The sequence below is a fragment of the Crocodylus porosus genome, unplaced genomic scaffold (genome assembly GCF_001723895.1).
Source record: "Crocodylus porosus isolate Cpor-Errol unplaced genomic scaffold, CroPor_comp1, whole genome shotgun sequence".
Lineage (NCBI taxonomy): Eukaryota > Metazoa > Chordata > Crocodylia > Crocodylidae > Crocodylus > Crocodylus porosus.
This window is the reverse complement of record NW_017728913.1, coordinates 3564894-3587564: the sequence shown is the minus strand read 5'-3', so window position 1 is coordinate 3587564 and position 22671 is coordinate 3564894. Positions and strand designations below refer to the sequence as shown.

General features: G+C 42.2%; 1 protein-coding gene across 2 annotated transcripts in view; it reads left to right on the top strand.

The window, feature by feature from the left end:
- RNF150 (ring finger protein 150) overlaps positions 1 to 22671 on the top strand; it is a 194381-nt gene that overhangs the window by 121998 nt on the left and 49712 nt on the right. For both annotated transcript variants that reach the window (XM_019534386.1, XM_019534387.1), the window contains exons 2-4: positions 725 to 975; positions 10704 to 10775; positions 12059 to 12141. In XM_019534386.1, the coding sequence (XP_019389931.1) occupies positions 725 to 975; positions 10704 to 10775; positions 12059 to 12141 (406 nt within the window). The remainder of the gene's footprint in view (positions 1 to 724; positions 976 to 10703; positions 10776 to 12058; positions 12142 to 22671) is intronic.

The following is a 22671-nucleotide window of genomic DNA, read 5'->3' as shown; positions in this document are numbered from 1 at the left end:
GGGGGGGGTGCACAAAGGGCCAGAGGCGGAGCATTGGCACCATGGGGCACTGGGTGGCAACGCTCTATCCCTGCCCACCTCCCCATCATACATGACAAACAGTTTGCTAACATATTATGGGTGTTTGATTTTTAGTATATAAATTTGGGGGTTTTTTACTGTTCTAAGATGGCAAACCCTCTTCCCCAAAGTAGTATTTCCAGGGGCAAGGGGAGGGACTCCCAGTGGCAAAGGTCAGAGTTTAGGGGTGGGACTGCTAGTCCCAAGGTGGCAACCAGGGGGCAGGGCACCTGTCAAGGGGCGGAGCTACCCATGTGGCCCTCAACAGCTTGCCAAAACTTGGTAAGTGGCCCTCCGCCCAAGATAATTGCCTGCCCCTGACCTACTGCATTTGAAGCAAAAAATGCTCACATTTGCATTTTTCAAGGTTATGTCAATATCTCCTATGTGAGTCTCAGGAGCCCTGGAAAGTGGTGTTCATGCCAAGCCATGACACTTGCTTCAGTTGTACAATCATATTTGCGGTAGTAGTACGCTGGATCAAACTACATAACTTATTCCAGATGAAACCAGAATCTTCTACTTGATTTATCTGGCTTACTGCTCGGCAAAACTAGAGTAATTACCCTACAGACCAAGAGAAAGATTCTGTTTTTGTTGCTGATACCCCCTTACCACCATGCTGCAGCTGTTTTTTTCTAACTGTATCTTTCTTCCATCCTAGGTGTAGAAGATGTTGTAGCGATAATGATTCCTGAGCCCAAAGGAAAAGAGATAGTGAGTCTGCTGGAGAGGAATATTACTGTGATGATGTACATAACAATTGGAACACGCAACTTGCAAAAATACGTCAGTCGTACCTCAGTGGTATTTGTCTCCATATCCTTCATTGTGTTGATGATAATCTCCCTGGCATGGCTGGTCTTCTATTATATCCAGAGATTCCGGTATGCGAATGCCAGAGATAGAAACCAGGTGAGTAGAATGTGAGTGGGCTTTGGCTTTTGTCCTGCACTATTTGCAGGAGTCATTTATCCTCGCAAAAGAATCTCAGCATGTTTAAAATGTAAATAACATTAAAATAACATTAAATCTGTCCACGGAAGCCTTAACATGTAATGGCAAAGAAAGAAGGGTGGTTGTGATAGGGGAGCCAGCGTTTGAGTGAAACCCAGAGACCTCTCAGCAACAAGAATAGGGCTCAAGAAGCAAATGAATTAATGAATTGTTCCTTTCCTGGAGAGTATACAGTAGGAAATACATAGCATAAAGCAACACGTGTTATTTCTTTCACACAGGATGTTTAAATATTGAAATAATATGTCTGCTGACAGTTTGCCCTTCCTCCTCCACATACACAATGCACAAGAAATAATCGGAAAAGATAATGCTGTGTCCAACAGAAGATATTTCCATAGTAAATTTGAGAGCTGTAGAAATGCACATGCATCTATTAGTGAATCTAAGCTTGAAGAACAGGTGACTAGAGAATAGTTAGGAGTGTGACTTTGCATGTTAAAAAAAAGGGGGGGGGTATGCTTTATAACTAACAAATTAATTAAGGTGGAAAAAGTGTTTCCATTTTAAAATATTTAGTTCACAATCACTAAAATTTGCCTGTAAATACTGTAATGCTAGTAATTAATATTCAATAATTGCTTTTCATTCTGATGGCCCCCCACAAAATATGCCATGTCTGCAGAATTGCAGCTCAATTGTATTTCATATAATTTTTTTTTATATACCATATTTAAACAACACAGGTATTCATGTTAAAATGAACCTTGTTCATTTTTTACTCACTTCCATATAATTTGGATTACTGTTGCTGCACAGCATACCACATTCATACTTCAAAATTACCTACATTGTCCTGTTATAGGATAGGAGGAAAGAAAATCCCTAGACTCTGTGGAATGCCAGGTAGGGATAAAGGCTTGCAGGGTGGAGCCCATAGCAGTTTTGGATTGTGAGTTTGGAGGAGGGTCCTCACTTGTTTGTAAAGAATCCTGCTCATTTTTCACAATCTGCAGGTGATAAATAATAATTAATTGCACTGTATCCCAACTGTTATTTGAAATCTCATTCTGCCAACTACTTCCAAAAGCAGTCTTTACAAGAGAAAACGTGTACTATATTTCACCATTGAGTTTTGGCATATATAATACAGTTCTATTTCTGGGCTTTACTTTCCTTACTGTCTGTTTATGAACTTTACAGAGAAGGGAAACGATGAGGGATAATGTTTGTTTCATCATGATGGATATTAGAGCACTCTACAGTATACAAATAGCATATAGGAACCACTTGACCACCAGTGAAATTCTACCACTCTCTGGGATGGAAAACAGCTGTCATTTATTTAAAGACCTGAAGGATAAATTCTTCACTTAAAAATATGTCATGGAATTTTAGATAGCAAGACTATCATGATCTGAATTGGAATTTAAATAGCACACAAGTGACAACTGATTCAATCTGACCATCACAAGTATTTTTTTCAGAAGTTCTGGGTGCAAAAGTGCACCTGTGCCTAATTTATGCATGTAGATGCTATAGGTGTGGCCGGTCAAGTAATTGCATAATAAATAAAGAGTTCAGTCCAAAATTGGTCATTTCTGTGTGAAGGGGTTACGACAATCAGAGGAACTATGCATGCAAATTAGCAATGTAAATGTACATGCATTAGCTTCTAAAGAACAGCTGTGCAATGTCCTTGGCACCCAGTGACATAGATCCATTAGTGCTGAGCTACAGAACTTTAAAGCAGATTTTATTTTTCTGACCAAGCGCAAATTGAATTATGTACTGAGCTACTAAAACTATGTCACCATTCTTAATACTAACCCTATTCTTGGGAACCAAGCATTTGAGGCATAACAAAGACCTCTTGTTACAGCAGTAAATTATTTATAACTAAGACTTTTTTAATTAAGCACATTTTAACAACACCACTCTAACGATGCCATTGAAATCACAATACTTTCTTTTGTGCTCTGGTATTGTCAAGGAACGTTTTCAGTTCATCCTTTGCCTATTATGCTGGACAAGGTACTTTATCCTTTCACTGGTCCTTATTTACTGCTATCATTTTTCATCTGAGGAGAAAAGCTAAGACCAGCTCTTTGTGGTGGTGGCTGTTACAGGGTATAAACCAGGGGTGTCAGATATACTGCCTGTGGGTCAGGTCTGGCCTACAGAACCTCTCTGTCTGGCCCATTGCTACCCATGGGCACCAGAAGTTGGGGATGTGGCCTGCCACAAAATCTGGGGCTCTTCAGCCACAGTCATTGGTGGTATGCTTGGCTCTCTACCTCTGCCTCTGGAATTGCTCCCCTGAACTCCACGCTGCTGCTGGACCCTGCTGCTGCAGTGGTCATTGCAACAGGCCTCATGCCCTGGACTGGATCCATCCTGCAAGGAGCCATGCAGTACAATCTGGATCCAAGTGAAGTTGACATTCGTGGTATAGTCACTTTAAGAGTCCAGAAGGTGCAGCTACCCTTGCTTGCTGATGAGGTACAGATAGAAGGGATCAGGCCACTGAGCAGATCCCTAGCTGGGAGCATTAAAAAGGGCTAAATGAAAGAGAGCAAGGGACAGAAAGATCTTGTGGAAGCTGGAAAGCCTTAAGAGCCTGAAGGAAGAAAGGCCATGGCTTTTGTTTGTTCGACTTCCTTTGCTGAGGAGGGTTTCAAACAACGGACATGCCTGGAGCTTGGAAACAAGTATAGCTATGGCTCATGAGACCAGCTGGCAGGGGACACTGTTAGTTCACAGTGATGATGAAAGATCCTATGCCTTATGTGTTGGTCCTTACCGTAGTGATGTGGCTTGCTTCCAAGTCAAATATATACTGTCTGCCTAACTAAATTATTCCTACAATTTTAATAGACTCAAGTGTTTTTCATGTTCTGTTGTGAACTCTTGTATTATTATTACTAAGGTATCTGCTGTATTCCTTCTCAAGCAGATGCCCTTTCCATGGTAGCCAGTAAGCCTTCCACACGCTGTGTAGAGGTCAAACTCACCCTTTTCCTCGGTTTCAGTTTTCTTAGCACAGAAATTAACAGTAAGGTACCAGAGCTCAGCTCAGCTTAAAACTATTCCTCCAGCTAAGCTGCTTCTAGGCTTCCTCAGAACTACTCATACCCCACCTTTTCTTATTCCCGTGAGAGTGTTACCTGCTGATTATGTTGTTAGAGGGTTGATTGGGTTCCATGGATTTATTACCCCACATGAACATAAGGAAGATAGGATTGGTTCAAAGTTGGCTGTTCTAGGCAAAATCTGCCAGACTGTTAAGATAATGAAACACATTAGTATTAAGTAAGAAAAAAGAGTGCTATGTTGCTGCTTAAAATGACAGAAAGACTGATTTTTGTCTCAGCAATCATTCCAGGGGCTAACTCAGTGCAGTTTGGGTTCTGCCAGGGCAGAAGGAACACCTGCTGTCTCAAGATCCCAAAATCCTTCCATCTCAGATGAGGTCTGTAGTTGCTTTTTAATCCTACTTTGCATGGAATATTTTTAATTTCCAGATCCATGCCTCCATGAGGTATAACATCAAGAGGGCAGGGCAGTGTACTATGTTGAGGCCTAGCCAAAATACTGAACAACATATCTGTTGTACTTCTTGCCTGTGCCCCCCCTCCTTTCTCCAATTTCTTCTGCACCCCCAGATTGAGGATTTGAACCAGGAATAAGCAAGACTGCAAACCTCAAGCATTCAAATTTAGACAAGACCTGGGAAGTCATGGGAGCTGAGTTATAAATGGTAATATTGAAGGAAAAAGGTAATAAAAGTTGGGGGCTTATTTGCCCTGTGGTTTTAGAATGTTTGAACAGAACATGCTCAAAGTCTTTTCAGTCGAGGGCTAATTTTAATTTTTGTCAATTCATATTCTCTAAAACACCAAATATGACATTTGCAATTAAAATCATGAGAGTTGGCAGTACCAAATAAAGTCATGTAAAACAGAGAGGAGTAGAAGCTGTGCTGGCAACAAGCAAAAACATGCATGTATACCAAGCAAGGTTTGAGTCTGCTCAGGTAGAACAGGCTGCAGAAGTTCAAAGGTATGGAAAACTCTCAGGGAAGCAGAGGAGAGACAGGACAAGAAAAAGAAAAATTCTTACATCACTGGCATTTGGTCAGAAGAAACTGTAATGATACATGTATGCTTCATTCTTTCTCTGTTTTACATCCCTTTTGTGACTTTTACTGTAAGTAGTTGTCAAAAGAGCTCAAATCAGACTTTCCCTTTCTGTCAGGGTTATCTCTCTCTTCTCTGCTGTTTTATTTTTCTTATCTTTGACATTTTTGTTTGGTGCAAGGATAGATTAACAGCACTCCTGTCCTGAAATCCTGTATCTTCTTCTGTGTACAATAGAGAAACAGTTTGTATTTCTTTGCTTGAGTAGAGTTTAAATCTCAGTCCTTTTGTCATGGTACTTAAAGGGTTTTGCCATTATAATCTGTGTGTGTGCCTTTGTATAAAGATGCTATGCTTATTTGCTAGAGAGGCTTGACACATGCACCATCAGCCAAGTTGGAAAAGCATGCTCCGAGTCCCCACCCTAGAGTGCACTAAATCTGGTATTGCAGACTGGCTGCCTAGCTCTGGCAGGATCTGTGATAGTTTAGTCAACTGTGGTTTCATTAAATAGGGTTTTGATATTAGAGACCTTTAAAATCCACTGCATTTAAGCCAGGGGCTTCAGAGGAGGGGTTAACATTTTGCCAAATTTTCATTTTTTCAGCCAGTGCATCTGTGTGCTAGAAGTTCATTGCCAGGGTGTTGATACCAGTACATGCCAAGACCGGTTGTCTGTATCTACTGATCAGTTGTCTTATACTTATTTGTTTGCCTGGCTTCTTGTAAAGGAAGAGTTTGAAAGTTTTGAAATCTGGTGAGCTACATGTGCTTTTACAGGATGGGTGAATGGTAATGATAGCTCCGTCCTGACTGACCAAGAAAAACATTTTGACCTTTGCCTGGAGTAGAGAGTGATCTGGTGAAGATTTATGGAGGAACGTTTGTTTCCAGTGTTCAGATCTAGTCCGGTATATGGCTGGCTGTGTATATGGGTCCAGAGATGATCCATGAGAGAGAGGTTGCAAGCAGTGTTTTGAACCTCTGAGTGAGGTCTCTGACACTTTAAGACATGATGGGATCTAATCACAATACCAACAGTCCCGCCTCCTGATTTGCCATATGTGCATGGCAAAATAAATGTACGTCTTTGGGATTGGGGATTAGATCCCAGCTGCGTTTTATTTGCTGTTGCAGGGGGAGCCTGGGATTATGAGCCCAGGCTCTCCCTGTACCAGCAAAACGAAACAGGCGTGCTGGCAATCAGCTGATTGTCATTCGGGGCCAGGAACCAAACAGTTCCCATCCCCAGCTAACAATCAGCTGATTGTCAAAACCCCAGCGGGGCTGCACAGGGTCTCTGGGATCAGGCTGCCACAGCCTGATATCAGAGTCCCCAAGCTTTGGGAATGAGTAAAAACCTGTGTTCCACTTATCTGGGCAGCACACAGGTGTGGCTGGTGAACTCAGACTGGTGGGGCGGGTGGAGCGTCCCACGGGGGGGAGGGTTTGCAGCCGGTGAGGGGCGCTTGCAGCCTCCCTGCTACTGGCCAGAGTGCCCGGCCAGCTGCAAACCCCCCCACTCCCGGCCAGCTGCAAACCTCTCCCCCCTTACCACCCCTCCTTGCTCCTGTGGGACACTCCATCTGCCCCACCAGTCTGAGTTCACCAGCTGCGCCTGGCACCACATGGACCTTTAAAAGGTCTGGGTTGTGGGGAGCCTAGCCTCAGGCTGCCACAGTCCAGTGCCAAGCTCCCAGTGTGCTGGGATCTAGGAAACTGTATGCCACTCAGCTGGGCAGCATGCAAGATTCTGCTGGGTCCTGGGGCAGGGGTGGCCACATGTTCAATTTAAGGTGCAATACAAATGAGCCACAAAGTTACTCCACATACACATACATACATGTGGACTAACTGTATGGCTTATTTATTATCACACCTTAAATTGACTTGCATGCATGGCTGGGTTACTATTTAAGGTGTGATTAATCTGTTAATGGTGTTTTAAATATAAAGCCTGTTGAGGGCCTGAGAGACATTTTCTTCGTGGCTGTTGTGGGCTCCCAAGAAGACAAGCCTTCTGAACCCCATCATCATGTCAGACAGTTTCTCTGAGGTTAGCTGTGTTTGGAGGCTGTAAAATGATGGGAAGGCCTACTTTTGAACATGCAGGTAATTTGCTCCAGCAGTATGCTCAGTGCTGTGCAAAACACAAAGATAAAGACAAACCCTGCCCTGAACAGCTTAGAGCTTGTAAGACAATCATAGGGAAGAAAAGACCAATTATTTGGGAGAAAGTCAATTTAAGATGGGAGGGTTTCCCATTAGCACTCTCCCACGCCATCTATTAGCATTTGTTTTCCCAAAGACGGGAACAGACATACTTTCCACGTTACCATTCCATCTCATCAGTCAACATTGCCCTCCCTGAAGGACCTCTAGGCTGGACAGTCTTAACTCCTACCAGCCCAAGCCTGTGTCCCAGTGTTAATGAGATTATGAGTTTTATAATCATAAATCCCTAAACCTCACATCAAACTACTGTAAATGTTAACACTTCTTAACCTTGTGGGCAGCATCTGATTATGATAGCATGTATTTCAAACAAAAGCAAGAATGTTTTGACAGTATGACTTTATTCCAGCATCTACTGATGAAGGAGCTTTCTTTTAAAAAATTGATCTAATTTTTATTGAAATCATGAACTTGCCGTCATTTGAGTTAGATAAGAAGAGGCAAGCTTGAAAACAAACAGATCAAAGTTTTAAACCAGTCTTTAATCTTGTTCTTTTCTCTTGAAGAATGTGCAGAAGAAAGACTGGATTATCTCATTGTAGAAGTAATAAAAAAAAAAAAAAAATCATAAAAAATTCCAGATATCAGACATAATGGTTCTTGTGTTTCTTTTATTTTAGATCATCAGGCTGTCTTTGATTTGCATGAAAGAGACAAATAGTTTACAAGTCATATTTTCAAATCTTGTCTGATCCCTTTGTTCAAGGCAAAGCTAGATGAAAAATGTAACATGTTTGTTGTATAACTACAAGATACTTTCTGGAATAGAATAGTTAATTATGGTACAAAATTCACACTTACACCTTCTCTTGGAAGTGAATAAAAGTTCTATGTCTTATGTCAGAGCTGAATTTGTTCTCTCACGTGTGATACTGTGATCACATTTAAACTGAGGTTTATTAGGCTATGATAAAATCCCTTCCTGTTGCAGGTCTCCAAATCTAATAGGCTAAATATATCTTTAAAATTAAATGCACTGCTTTTAAATGTATCAGAATAACAAGGTGGGGAAAAAGTTACCTGTGAATCAATTTGGAGGTGTGATACACCCTCCCTTTATTAATTTCAAGATCAGTTCTGGTTGCAGTTATTTCCAACAAAAGCAGACGCTTTGAATTCTGACATAGGCGGTGTTCCAGGCCTTAAGTGTAACGTCCTCACAATCCTCTGCTCTAAAATTTCCATGTATACAGTGATAGGAATCAGGATCCAAAATCCACACTGATCCAAAAACCAGCATAAGTGAAATCGGAAAAGGGCATTAAGTATCCAAATATGTTACTTAAGTATGATTCCCCCCGTCTCTATTTTAGTGAGATTGCACATGCAGACAGAAACCTTAGGATGATGACATAGGCGAACACTCAGTTATGGAACGTGAATTTACTACTGAAAGACATGGAGTTGTGGCTCCCTTCCACTGTTGGTGTTGCTGATTCTGCAAAGCAGTTTTGCATTTCTTGCTGCTGTAAACAAACACTTCCCAGTTTCTGAGAGTGTGTTCTCATTTGGCAGTTGCTTCACCCTTTGGGTTTGTCTGGAGATGCAGCATGAATACACAGACCCATACAGCACTGTAGCTTTTACAAATGGTATGAAAAAAAATATATGGCTAGGAAGTTTCACTGGGAAAGCACTTACAATTCAGCATCAAAGATAGAGAAAGGTGAAAAGGACGAAAAGAAAAGCAAAGAAACTGAATATGCCATATTTACTCACATTGAGCATGCCCCTGTATAGAACATGTATCTTGGTTTTTAAGAGGCAGAATGAAGAGAAAAAATATTCTTTGCAGATACGGAGTAGCAGCAGCTATGGAGCTGAGCCTGCTTCCGAGCCTGCTCCCAGCCCTGCATGCTGGTCTGGGCCTCTGAACTGAACCAGTGCACTGAGTCTGGGCCTGCAAGCTAGGTCCAACCCAGCAGGCTGAGTCAAACCCCGCATGGGTATGGGACTGTGACAATTAACATTTCACCAATCCCCCACTGCCAAATTTCTGTATGCACGGGGATCCATTTTTCTTGCATGTAACGTGCATCTGAAGTTTCACCAGCTGCTTTTAACTGGAGGACATGGGGCTCAGTGTATGGTAAAGGGTTCAGCACTGACCCTGCAACTCACACTGTGCGGGCAGACTTCTTGCACCTGCATACAGCTCCATTGAAATCAGCTGGGGCCCCCACACAGGTGCAGTCATCTGCAGGTACTATCAGCTGCTGACCTAGTGAAAAGCACAGGAAGACATGCTTCTGCACAAACATTGAGCAACAATTAAGAATAATGATTGACATTTAAATGTACTTGTATTTTCTTGAATGAAAACCACTGGTGTTTCAGCATATCCTTTTGGAATAGCCGAATAGTATATTAAAGATAGGGGAACTGGGATCAGAATCTCATCAGAATGGAAATTAAAGCTAAATACACACAGTCAAAAAGCCCCTGGCTGAATTGATTCAACCTTCACAAGTTAGTCTAAACTATAGGTTGAACCAGTAAGCAAGCCAACAGACACTCGATTTTGATTCCAGAAATGCAGCCACATGCCTGCAGTGGCACAGGCCAGAAGCTGGGGGGTGCTAGACCACATCTCCCTACTCTTGTTGAACAGACAGCTTGGGACAAGGCTAGCCAGCCCACTCTGCATCCATACTACATCCATCCAGATTTACCTTAAATTGGTTTTGGCCATTTTGGAAGTGGTTTATGTGCACTGAACTTCTGTTGTGTTACAGATTTGAACTGGTTTCCGATCACTTTTACCGGTTTATGTATAACTTCTGTCCCTTGCTGAAGAGAAGTATTTTTCACTGTGCCTCAATTTTTTAACTTTTGGTCTAAATGGCTTGCTCAAAGCCATAAACCAGATCAGAAACAAGGGTGGGAGTACAGTTCAGGAGCATCTTCCTCAAAAATATTTCATTAGTGTTATTTAAGAGAAGAATAAATTGGTCCCCCAATTAGCAGATTGGTTCATACAGATCGGTTTTTACCTGCAGGCCATACCCAAAATAAAATGATTTATTATAATCATAGGCCCGTGCTTGTTCTACATTGAATCTACATTATAAGTACTTTCCCCAGTGGAATTTACTCATCAATAACTGAGGAGCCTTTAATCCACGCAGAATTTTAAAATAAGTGGTTTTCACTTTCCTACAGCATCCTCACTGGCCCCATCAGTTTATTTACACAGCATTTCACTGTTTCATGTAAAAGTTGTGTCAGATTATTAAACAGCTTCCCAAAAATACGGTCATTTCTTCTGCATAAAGATATGCTTTTTACTAAAGAGGATTTTTGCATTTTCAGCGCCGTCTTGGGGATGCTGCAAAGAAAGCTATCAGCAAGCTGCAAGTCAGAACAATCAGAAAAGGTGATAAGGTAATTCTTCAAGGTTTTCACTTGAAAATGGAACTTGCAGAGAGGCTCCTTTCACTCTTCCAGGAAGCGGGAAGCAGAAGGGGGATGACAGTTACCTGTTCACACTAACAAATACCCCACAGCCAGGGGAAGAGTGCTTATAAGCAACTTAAGGATGGAATGGAGCAGGGAAGGGAAAGGAAATAAAAATACAGTAACAGTCTTTTTAGTCTGACCTGTAAATATGTTACTGTTAGAATTTACAAATCAAATTCTCCAGTTGTCATCACTCTGGCAAACCCCACATTGGCAACAATACTGAAGTGTAAGACCTACGGGACTGGATCCCTGAGGAAAAGCTTTTCTTTTCTTGTTTGTCTTCACATATACCATGTTTAATTCTCAATGAAAAATTAAATTCAAGAGGGTTACAGGGAGCTGGGGGCTTAGGTGGAACAACTGCTTTTCAGTAACTATTCATCTCCCTGTTCTTATCCTACAGTAAATGAAAGCTAATGCAGGAAACTTAACCTTTTTGCATTCAGGGGCAAGCTGCCTCACTTTACCTTTCACTTAGAGCCTTATTACACATTGCCCTTTGAGCTGGTCCAAATGTTAATTGGTGTTAGTGCTAGCTTGAGTTTGAAACAATTCACATTCAAACCCGTAGCCTTGAGGGCTGAAAGGTAAGTCTGGTGTTCCCTTCCCTACCATCCTGGGCTGTTCTCGGCCCCTAGGGCTCTCCTACACCCCTGTGCCCTCCTGGCTGACTTTCAGCCACCAGTGCTGTCCTGGGGGAGCAGGCAAAGAAGGGGATACCCCCCTGCCCAGTCCCTCCCACTGGTGCCAGTCTGTCTCTCTTTTCTGGACTGAATCCAGTAGGGTAGCAGGTCTAGGTGGTATGTTCACACAAACACATAGCCTAGAATGGCTACACCTTAGTGTAACACAAGCTGGGTAACACAGATCAGAGAGAAACCTAGGCTGATGTGACGTAAGTTTAAGATGCCTAAAGAGTGCATAAAACTAATTTCACATGTTACTGTGTGGACAAACCGAGGGTTAAGAGCTCCAGGAGCCACCTAAAATTAATATGTAACAAGGCCTTAGCGTGGTGTAACAGTGGACAGACAGACAGTTATCATGGAGCAGCTGACAGAAGTCTCTACCCTTTGTTAATTCACCATATCTTGTTATTGTCCATACCACTTAGGTTCATGTATGAAGAGATTAGCTCACAAGTTCTTTAAAAAATAATGTAATGAACACTCTTCCCCACCCTTTCTCTCTGTCTCTTTTCATAGGAAACCGAGCCAGACTTTGATAATTGTGCTGTTTGTATTGAAGGTTACAAGCCCAATGATGTTGTCAGGATATTACCTTGCAGGTAAGTTTAGTATCAAGTAGAGAGGCAGTTATAGTTCTGATATGTTGCTTTTAAGGAACATGGCCTCTATATTTAGGCCTAACTCTGATCTCTGAGAACTCTTCAGATAAAATTATCTGAGAATTTACGTTATTTGGATTATGTGCTGTAATGTATTCCCTATTAATCTGATCTGTTTTATAAATTTAAATAACTTTAAGGAGTAGCAAGAACCATGAAGAATCAGAGCCTACATTTCTCAGTGTTCATGTTTGGCATGAGATTAGGTCAGGCTTTCTGGGTAAGTGTAGGGTCTATATGGTAACCTTATAATCCCAGGAAGCAGCGCCCCCAAGAACACTGCACTCTTCCAGATGAGCTGCTTCCTGAAGTGGAAGCTCACCATGACATTGGAAACTTTAGCATTGAATTACCTCTGGCACTAAGCTAATAAACTAGCCTGCATGGCAGGAGGCTGGTAGCTACTCTACCTTGTGTAGATCGAGGCCCCCGCGGTGAGAAGGGAGTGGGGCTGGGGCAGGCACTGCCTAGTCAGGGCAGAGCAGGGCACGGGACAGAACCACAGCTTGTCCAGGGTGGGGAGGGGAGGGAAGCGGCTACTGCCACTGCGCGCACCCTGAGAGGGCATTGGGGCATGTGCCCCTGGACCTGCATGTGGGGTGGACTGGGGCCAGGGCTGTGTCAAGCTCTTCTCAGTGGGAGAGGCTGGGCCAGGCTGCAGATGGCAACAGTGCTGAGACGGGGGGCTAGGGGGGCTGCAGCCACCTCAAAATTCACCATAGTCCTGTTCCCAGTGACACTGCCACTCACCATGAGTGCAGCAGCAGCCTGCCCTGCCCCGCACGCAGATCCAGGGGCACACGCCCCCCACCCTGCTTTCCCCAGATGAGCTGCAGCTCCATCCTGTGCCTGCCCCATAGATATAGACTGAGTATTAGGCTGACAAAGTGAAGGCATTTTTGCTACCATTGTTCCCTCATAACTAGAAAAGCTGTAGGTTTCAGGCTATTTAGAATTCTTTTGGGGAGTTCTGTGCGCTTTTATATTTTTGTAAGAGCCGGATTGCTACATCTGTGGAATCTGTAAATTTGTAAGATCTTCACTTAATAAAAAAGGAGAGAGAGAGGCTTGATTTTGCTGTCATTTGTACCAGTTTTATGTTAGTACACTAATTCAGTTGACTTGCGAGAACTTTATTCCTGATCTAAACTAGTACTAAGGATAGATTCTAGCACAAGACCACAGGTATTGCAACTTATTCTGCTGTACTTCTTTCCAAGAAGGTCTAACTTCACATTTAAAAATTCAAACGCAAAAAAAATTCCCAAGAGTGCCTTGAAAATAAAATTAAAGGAATTATAAAATAATACATCTTGCATGGCATACATTAAAATATAGTCAAGTATTCCATTTCATGCCCTTTGTTGTATACAGGAATAAGCACTGGATTTTTTCTTCTACTTGAAATAGATTCACTAACAAGAGTGTGTATTCCTTTTCAGCTCTGTAGGAAATATGTGCTTCCCTGTTACCAGCTAGGCAATTTTAATAATTTATTTGCCCGCTTATTGTTATCACTCAGTAGTCAACCAGAAACAATTACTTAATTATGAATTAAGCCAAATACAGATCCCCAGCATTAACTTGTTAAACAAGTAGTCTTTTTCCAAACATAGGCACAGACATGTCCCTTATTCTGGCAAAAGTACAGAAAATAGGAACATTGCACAAAACTTAAAACTTGGTTTAATAACCAGTATTTTCCTGTGGAACTATAACCAAAGTTAGGAAATTTTATACAAAATATACAGGTAATCCCTTTTGTGGCAATTACACAGAAGAACTACATGTTAGCAACATCTTTCATCATTATAAATCACTCAGGTTTTGGTTATGCTTGGTGTTATGAACAAAGTTCAGTTGAAATGTATAGTATTAAATAAGGCTGAATAGGAAACACATAGTCAACTTTTGGCCGTCTTAAAAGGTTGCTTGGAAATGACTCAAGCTAAAAGGTTAGTAGCACATCAGTGTTGTATACACAGTTTGAACTTTAGCAACGTTGAATTAAGAAAGCTGAAAATGATTCCCTCCCAAGTAGCTACTTTATGGAAACCATTCTCTCTACTATACGTGTTTTCAGTAGTAACATTGAATATATTGATAGGCATTTGCATACCCCAGTAGGTAACTTTATTAACGAATATCACTGTTGTTGTCAGTTAAGTGCCAACAGCGTGCTGAGTGCTATTTAAGAAATAAAAATAAAGCCAGTCCCCACATTCAGAGCTTACAGTATTAAAAAGAAACCAAAGATAAGCTGCACTGAGCAACTGAGAACGGAATGAATATTCATAATAATACAAAGTCTGTGTCAGGTTAAAAAAAAAGACTATTATGTAAGGGAAAAGCACACTCTTCACACTGAGTGTTTATTGCAGAAGGGAGACAAAGGCCTGCAGATATACATATATATGCTCTTTCAGATTTCCACCATATGCCTGCTGGGGGCACCTTGTATATCTAGCATTGGTACATTAACCTGCACTTCAGGGAAGATGTTAGATTCTCAACAAACCTTAGTAAAACTTCCATTTCCTTTTTTCTAACTTGTCTAAAAGCCAGCACCAGAACATTAGAGCTCAGTGATCTGGCTCAGTTTAAGATGATGTTTCTGACCCAGAAATTCATGTATGCTTTACAGATTGCGTATATGAGAGGTTGCCTCTTTCATCAAGCAATATTGCTCCCACCATGCTTACTAAAGGGACTCAACCTAAAGTCCCTTTGTCACAAAGACAAGAGCAGCTGGCAGAATGTTCTCCATGGGTCCTGTTCTTTGGAATTTCCTCTTCTGTGCCATGGATCCAAAATTACCCAATTGTGTTGTTTTTCATGGTGTACTGTGCAAAGCCAGTCTCCTTTTCCCAGACTTTTGGGGAGGGAGTTGGTTGGAACTTGTGACTGGGGTCACATTTATCTGTCTTCCTTTCTTTCAGGATGCTGTCAAGTTTATTTTTGTTTGACATACCTCAAAAATAAAATCATATTAAAGAAAGCTGTGTAGAGCCTTGGATCGATGCATGTAATGTATCAAATATACTTGCCTGTTTGTTTAGATTTGTGCATCAGCAGCTCTCCCACTCAATCACTGCATCTGGTAACTCTCTTGAGGCTTCTTTTTTAAGATTTGTGCTGTCCCCAAAATGTATATTGAAAATCCATCTGTCAGTACAGGCAGTCCTCGGACTTATGACACAATTGGTTCCTGAAAATATCATCTTAAGTCAAAACGTAACTCGGAACCAATTTTCCAATAGGAAACAATATTATAAATGGGGGATTGGTTTCTGAACCAAAGCCCAGTACCCTATTTTCACCAAAAATAACCCAGAATTTTATATTCGATTATAGATGAGTAATATAGCTACACTGATGTATTTACATGTTGGATATGCCCCTATTCACTGATGCACTGCATTCAGTGTCAGGGTCAGGTTCCTCAGACGGACATGGCAGCCTCAGCCAGCACTTTTGTTGTCAAGACTTTACGAGTAGGAGTCTCTTCAACAGTGGGTGCATCTTCTTCCTCTGCTACTTTTTACTGTTCATCCTGAATGATGCCTAAACTCACAGGAGCATGGTGTTTATCTTGATCCTCCAGCCAAATGATTAACAGCCCATAGTCCCTGAAGCGAAGCCATGGCTCATCTACCTACTCCCCCACGGGGAGGCTGGCAGTGCCCAGCTGCACTCTGGGGGCTATGGGCAGCCGTGGAAGAAGCTGCAGCTCATCTGGCTGTTCCCACCATGGTGAGACGGGCAGTGCTGGGAGCAGGGGCTATGGTCACGGGAGAATTTGCAGCTTGTCCAGCTGCTCCCCCCATGGCGAGGTGGAAGGCACTGGGAGCGGGGGCTCTGCCCTGCTGCTGCTTGTCCAGCTGGGGATGGGGGGAGGGTGGGATGTAGGTGCGGCTTGCTGGGTGGAAGGCGCTGGGAGCGAGGGCTCTGCCCTGGCACTGCTTGTCCAGCTGGGGCTGGGGAGCTCTGGGTAGAGGTGCTCCACTGCCTTGGACAAGTGGTGTGCAGCGGCAGAGCTGCTCCAGCCTCCCTGTGTCTCCCAGCTGAGCCGCAGTTTTGCTCCGCCCCAGAGAACGGTGGCAGGGCATGGCAGGGCCTTGTGCCCTGGATCTGCTTGGGCAGTCTAGGCTGGGGCTGCTCCAGGCGGGTGGTGGGGAATTTTAGGGTGGCTGCAGCTCCCCTATAGCCCCCACTCTGCCAACCACCCCACACAGACCCGGGGCACAAGCCCCCACCATGCCCTGCAGCTGCCACCACTCAACGGTGCAAAACCAAGGCTTGTCCAGGAGGCGCGGGGAGGCTGAAGCGGTTCCGCTGCTGTGCACCGCTTGTCCAAGGCAGCGCAGCACTTCTCCCCTGCACCCCAGCTGCGCAAGTGGTGGCAAGCCAGAGCCTCCACTTCCAGCACCTTCTGCCTGGCGCACAGCCCTGGCCCTGGCCACCCCACGCAGACCCAGGGCACACATCCCTCCATGCCCTCCCAGACCTGCAGCGTACAGTGGTGGGAGCCATCCCACTCCCTCCCCACACCCCACTGCCCCAGCTTGGTAGCGCTTACCCCAGTCCCAGGCACAATCCCTCCCTCACTGCGGGGGCATTGATATGCCTCCCCACACCTCTTCCCTCCCCCTTCCCCCCCCACCACAACAGACTGTCCAATGTCATAAAGGTGAAACCCGTGTCAGAACGTCGAAACGGTGTCAATTCACAAATGTTGTAAGCGGTATTCGATGTAACTCGAAATGTCGTAAGTCAAAAACTGCCTCTACTTCAACAGAGAAATGTCAGAGCCACACAAAGAGATATTTTTAGCACATTGATTATTTCACCGGCTTCTTCACTAAAACATACTCTTTACTTGCAGTGAAGTCAGTGATGGGTATCCTGCCTTTATTTATGCCATACCAGATAATACAAGAGGGGAGATCCATTTCATTTATACCTTTTGTTCTCTATGGGACCAGATCTTACGACTTTTTTTATTTTTAAATTTCACTCCATGGACCACAGCATTTAAATTGACAGGTTGAGATAACATAGTGTACTACTTGGCTTTTGCATGTTGTACTGAAATAAGTTTCGGTTTAATGGCCAGTTTTAAGAGCAGCAGTAGCAAGCATCATTAAAATAGGTTTTTGAGGGCATTGACACTGCACTGAATGTAACCATGTTCCAGTGTTCCCAGTATGCTGTCAACTGTCCCAGTCCTGTCTTGTCTGTGATCTCAAATCTTTCTTCATTTTTTCTTCCCAATATTTGGGGATAGCCAGGTTGCTGGTACTACTGATGCTGCTTTGTCTTCCTCTTACTAACCACTTCCTTCATTGCACAGCACTGTTGCCTTCTAGGTTATTATCTCAATTTGTGTATACTAAGACTAGTGGTATTTCTTATTAATCTCTTTTTCTCTTTGGTCACCTTGTCTCTGCATTCTGTATCCTGCCCTGCCCTCACTCACATTCTTTCCCTGACTTCTATTCCATTAACAACCCTGCTTCACTGACCATTCTCCACTCATGATTTCCTCCACATATATTACTGAAGAAACCTAAGCATTCTGCAGAAACCCAAAACTCTACCCCCACCTCCACGTCTGAGGCTTAGTCTCCCTGACTCTATGCATTTTTTCATGTTCTGGCCCCTGTGTTGCTCACGAGAAAAGCAACAATCTATGCAGGCTTATTCCACTGCATATTTATCCTCTTTAATCAACTTACTTATCTTACCTTGAAAAACAGTCATACTCATGTACTCTTCACTAAATCCCATGACTACACCTGTAACTCTGCTGAACCCTTTTCATGTACCTTCCTAGCATCCCTCGGTGTCCTGGCATGAGATTTAAGCAACTTGTTCTTGCTCTTATGACCCTGTGCAATTTAGTTTTCTCTCTGCTTCTGTCTCACTCTTGCCTCATTCCTTGTTTCTGACTAGAACTTTCTAGTTTGCTTGCACTTCCAAAAATAAAAAGAAGATTTCAATAAAGGACGTTGGGTAAATCTAAAAAGAAAGCTGCTCAAAATGTTTAGCAACTAAAATATAAGGAAAAGAAATCAGCTTGGGGCCAAACAGAGCATTTCATTTGACCCAAAATGTTTTGTTTTAAAATGCTTCAAAACAAAACTTGAAATGGTATTTTAAGACACTTGGGGTAAATTTGTTTTCCTCATTTCAAATCAAACCATTTCATTCAGAAAAGTTGGTGTGAAATGTTTCAGCTTTCTCAGAATATTTTTTCATAGTCTCCTCTGCCTCCCCGTCCCCACTGAAAAAGTTCTGAGGCTCATTCATTTGTCCCAAATCTGCATTTTTCAACAAAGTGTTGTGGCAAAAATAATTCACCTGGCTCTACTTCTGACCTCTCTCCTTCTTGCCTTTTTCTGTGCCGATCTCTGTGGTTCTTTCTCACCGTCCCCTTCATTTGGAAGACTCCTTCTTGAACTCGCTGATAGTTCTTCCAACTTCATCTTGTGCTTTAAATTGTTTCAAAGTTCACGTCCCCAAGTGAATTTCAAACATTTAATCCTAAAGACTGCTGAGTTTTCTCAAATGACTGCATCATGTTATTGTTGTCCTTCCATCTTATTCTTTGTCTGTCTTTTTCTACCTGCTGTGGATTATAAAGTCTTCAGGGCAAGGATCCTCTGATTGTTTGTTAAAATGCCTTGTATGTGCATGGGAATGTAATATGGAATAAAAAATAAAACAGAGCTTCACAACAAAATTTGCAAAAATAGATTCCTCACTTACCCGAACAAAATATATGCACGCATAAAGAGATCATTTTGGCCTCTGATTTGTAATGAATTCACAGAAGTTTAGGGCTGGAAGGGGCCTCAGGCTTTAAACATACACATCTAATTTTGGATCCATTGAAACTAACACATTTTCTAACCGATAAAATGATCCTTCAATCTGACCAACTGTTGTACAAATACAGGCTAAAACCAGTTAAACTATAGTGTATCATTTAATTTAGTATTTGAAGCAGTGCAAAGAGATATGTCACAGGGTTAAGTCATTTGACATTGATAGCTTTCCTTTAAGAGTGTTGTTCTATAAAACCAGCTGGCCTCAAGGAGAGCAGAACTTCAGTTCAATGCTTGTAAAACATGAAAATTCCAAATTTTCTCTGATTAACAGTCCTTATGAAATGCTGTAATGTGATCTGTAGCCTCATTGAGGTTTGCAGAGCTGGAACTTGAGAACAAAGGGGGACTTTCAAGTCTGTGTTGGAATGACCTGACCTTATTTCTGCAAGTTACATATTCTTGATCAGAAACAGATTTTTGTCCAGTTTTTTTTCAAGAGCATATGAATATACACGCTCTCTAAAAAACCTGAATTGATTATTTTGGCCAAAATTAGCTTTAAATGTTGGCGCTTATGCTAGCATATGGGTTTGAGTACATTATTAAAGAGAACAAATCAACTAATTAATAATATTTAATATAGTTATTGCATATAGCTCAAAAACAAGACATTGACTTCCAGTACACTACATAAATCAACACACTCAGGGTAATTTGACTGAGCATAAGCTTTAAATGTAAATTATTTATTGGTTCTCAGTCACTGGTTCTTAGAGTAGCTCCTCAGGGATTGTAAATAAGCTATATATTGCAATGCTTTCACCAACTGGAAATGTTTGTCTGATGATATGCTGAATACAAACCTCCTGGGATAAAGAGAAGGCAGGGATTAGATACTACAGAGATTGAAATTTGATGCATTATGTGGTTTTCCCAACAAGGCAAAAGCTGTTTTAGAAAAAGAGTTGTGAACCTTAGTAACCTTAGCAAAGTAGTGGCTTTAACTTTTAAGTATCATGATACTTCATTTACATGAATCACGATGACATGTAGTGTTGGATGAGGCCTGACAAACTTTTATGTCACAGCCAATTGATATAATTAGACTAGATTCAGCTTCCAAGAAGAGATCTGCTGTCTGCCATAGCAGTATGAAGTCAGACTCAGAATAAAAGGAAGTATTATCAATTCTCTTTTAACTTTATTCCCAGAGGGTCCATGTCTACAAGAAAGGGAGCTGAGTTGAGTGAGTAAGGGTCTCAGATTTCATATACTTCTAGACTAGAATTTCTACTACTATTTAATAAGAAATCCAGCAAGTATACAGAATGATGCAACCACATAGTAAGAGTAGTTAAGAATTAACAATGATGAAAATGTACCTCAGTGTCTTCCAACTAGTTGAAAGACTGTTATATATCTTTTTATGTGAGGAACAACATTGGGGTTTGGTGTTGTTTGTTTTTTAAATATTGAGATGGAATACAGAAGCAAAATTATTACTTTGCATATATTGGACTTTAAATATATAAATATTCCTGTACATGAGATGATCCTGGCTTTCTCAGCAGTAACATCTTCTGTGCAGAGATAGTATTTCTGTTATTAATGATCTGCTAACTCAACAGATAGTATTAGTTTTGTTGGCAGATGTGCCTTTTTCTGGTAGGTCGTGACTCTAAAAAATACCAGTGAAATACATGTGTGGGTTAGTGAAGACCCAGTGAAATGCAGAACACAGGAAAATATGTGTTTTATATGCCTGTCTTCAGCAGTGTGGACAATACTTCAGCAAAGTTCTGCCTGACTGAAATATGACATGCAGTGGTACTACTTGAAATATTGCCTTATATACTTAAGAGAAGGCCTTTACACTTTCCCTGAAGTAAGCCAATTGGATTTAGTCTGCAGCATTTCTCATTTTAATTCATATGTGTGTATGGATCCTCCTATTTTAAAATAAAAATGTCTTATTTTAATTTTGTTTAAGTCCTTTGTATTTCTGTCCAATTTTTGTAGCTAGGTAAGTGTATAGTTCTTGCACAGAAACCTAGATGCCAAGACCACGGGTATACTGTTTTTAGATCAGTACAGGTAGGTCAATGCTAACAATAGAGTAGGTGGTATTATAGACTGAAATAGGGGTTGGAAATAGGTACAAAATATCCTAATGCAGATGAAGCTACAGGGCATGTTCAGGCAGGAGCAAACATACATATGAGATAAGCTGGTGTGTCTTACTCTTGGCTAAATAAATTCAGTGTCCAAGATAATGCAAAAACAACTGTTTAGTGACAGAAAAGAAAATAGCAAATATTCTCATGAAAATCCAAACATGAATAGGAAGAACAATTTTTTTTTATTATTTTAATTTTTTTATTTTTTTTACAAAATACTCTGACTTTCAGGAGAAGAGGCCTCTGCACCAGAGTCTAAACTGAGACCAAGTCTCTGCCTCAACACGCCTCCATCCAGCTGCAGTCAGGTTCTCCCTCGTGAAAATCTGGGCATATGGACACCGTCTCTCTCCTGGGGATAGATTCCCCTCAACTGAAATATTTGCAGGATAACTTACAAACAAACCAGCCAAAGCCTGGCCAAAAGGCTGCACATGTTGCAGGAATTAAAAGGAGTGAGGAGCTCCCATTAGGCTCTGCGTGGGCACTCCCTTTATGGAAAATCTCTGAAAATCAGACACAAAGACAGCAGATAATTTCCTCACTGAGCAACCTGGTGCTCCCTTAGCTATCTTGAATTCCACACCCCACAGCACATCCTCCTGAGAAGAAGCAAAGGCATCCATAAAATGTACGCATTCAATCAGGGGTTCTGAAAGGGGTGTTGCAAGAACCACGGCAGTGCAGTACGAGATCCCCTGTGTGAAGAGGGAATTGCTCTCCTCCCCACTCTGCACCTGCCCCAGCTACCCCAACAGCACCTGCAGCTGCTCCTCTGGGGACTGCCGCTACTGCTGCTGTTGCCTTCCCTGCCCCCGGGCAGCCCCTGGGCCAGCCTCCCCCATGCTCCCAGCAGCATGCTCTGCTGCAAGCAAGCAAGCTGTTGGATGCACCGCTCAGCTTGTCCCCTTCATTTCTTCCATGCTCCGAGGGACTACAGGAATGGTCACCAGCGTGTGAAATCCCGCAGGAGCAACCTGAACACCAGGAGCTGCCCTTGCCCCCTGAGCTACAGACCTGGGGTTGGAAGGGAGCAGAGAGGGGAAAGAGCAGGGCACGTCAGAGGGAAGTCTTGCCCCCTCTGCCCTTAAGTGGCACCAGGCAGCTAGACTAGTAGTTCTCAACTGTTTTAGCCTCAAGGCCCCCCTCCAGATATTTTCTGAATTTGGATCTATCTCAGTGATTTTCAACTCAGGTGCTGCAAAATTCAGAAAAGGTATGGAGGGGGCTTGGGGATAAAAGCGTTAAGAGCCACTGGTATAAAAACTAACCCTTTGCTTAAAGAAAGATTTTCTTTTAATGTCAATTTTTTTAATAATAAATCTCAGCCTGGTGTGATTTCCTCTGGCAAGGGAATGGAATATATGTTTTGGAAGAAAAAAAAAATTGTATCTTTATATACACACACATGCACACCTTTTTGCGTGTAAGAATGAAGTATCCTGCCAATTTTAATCCAG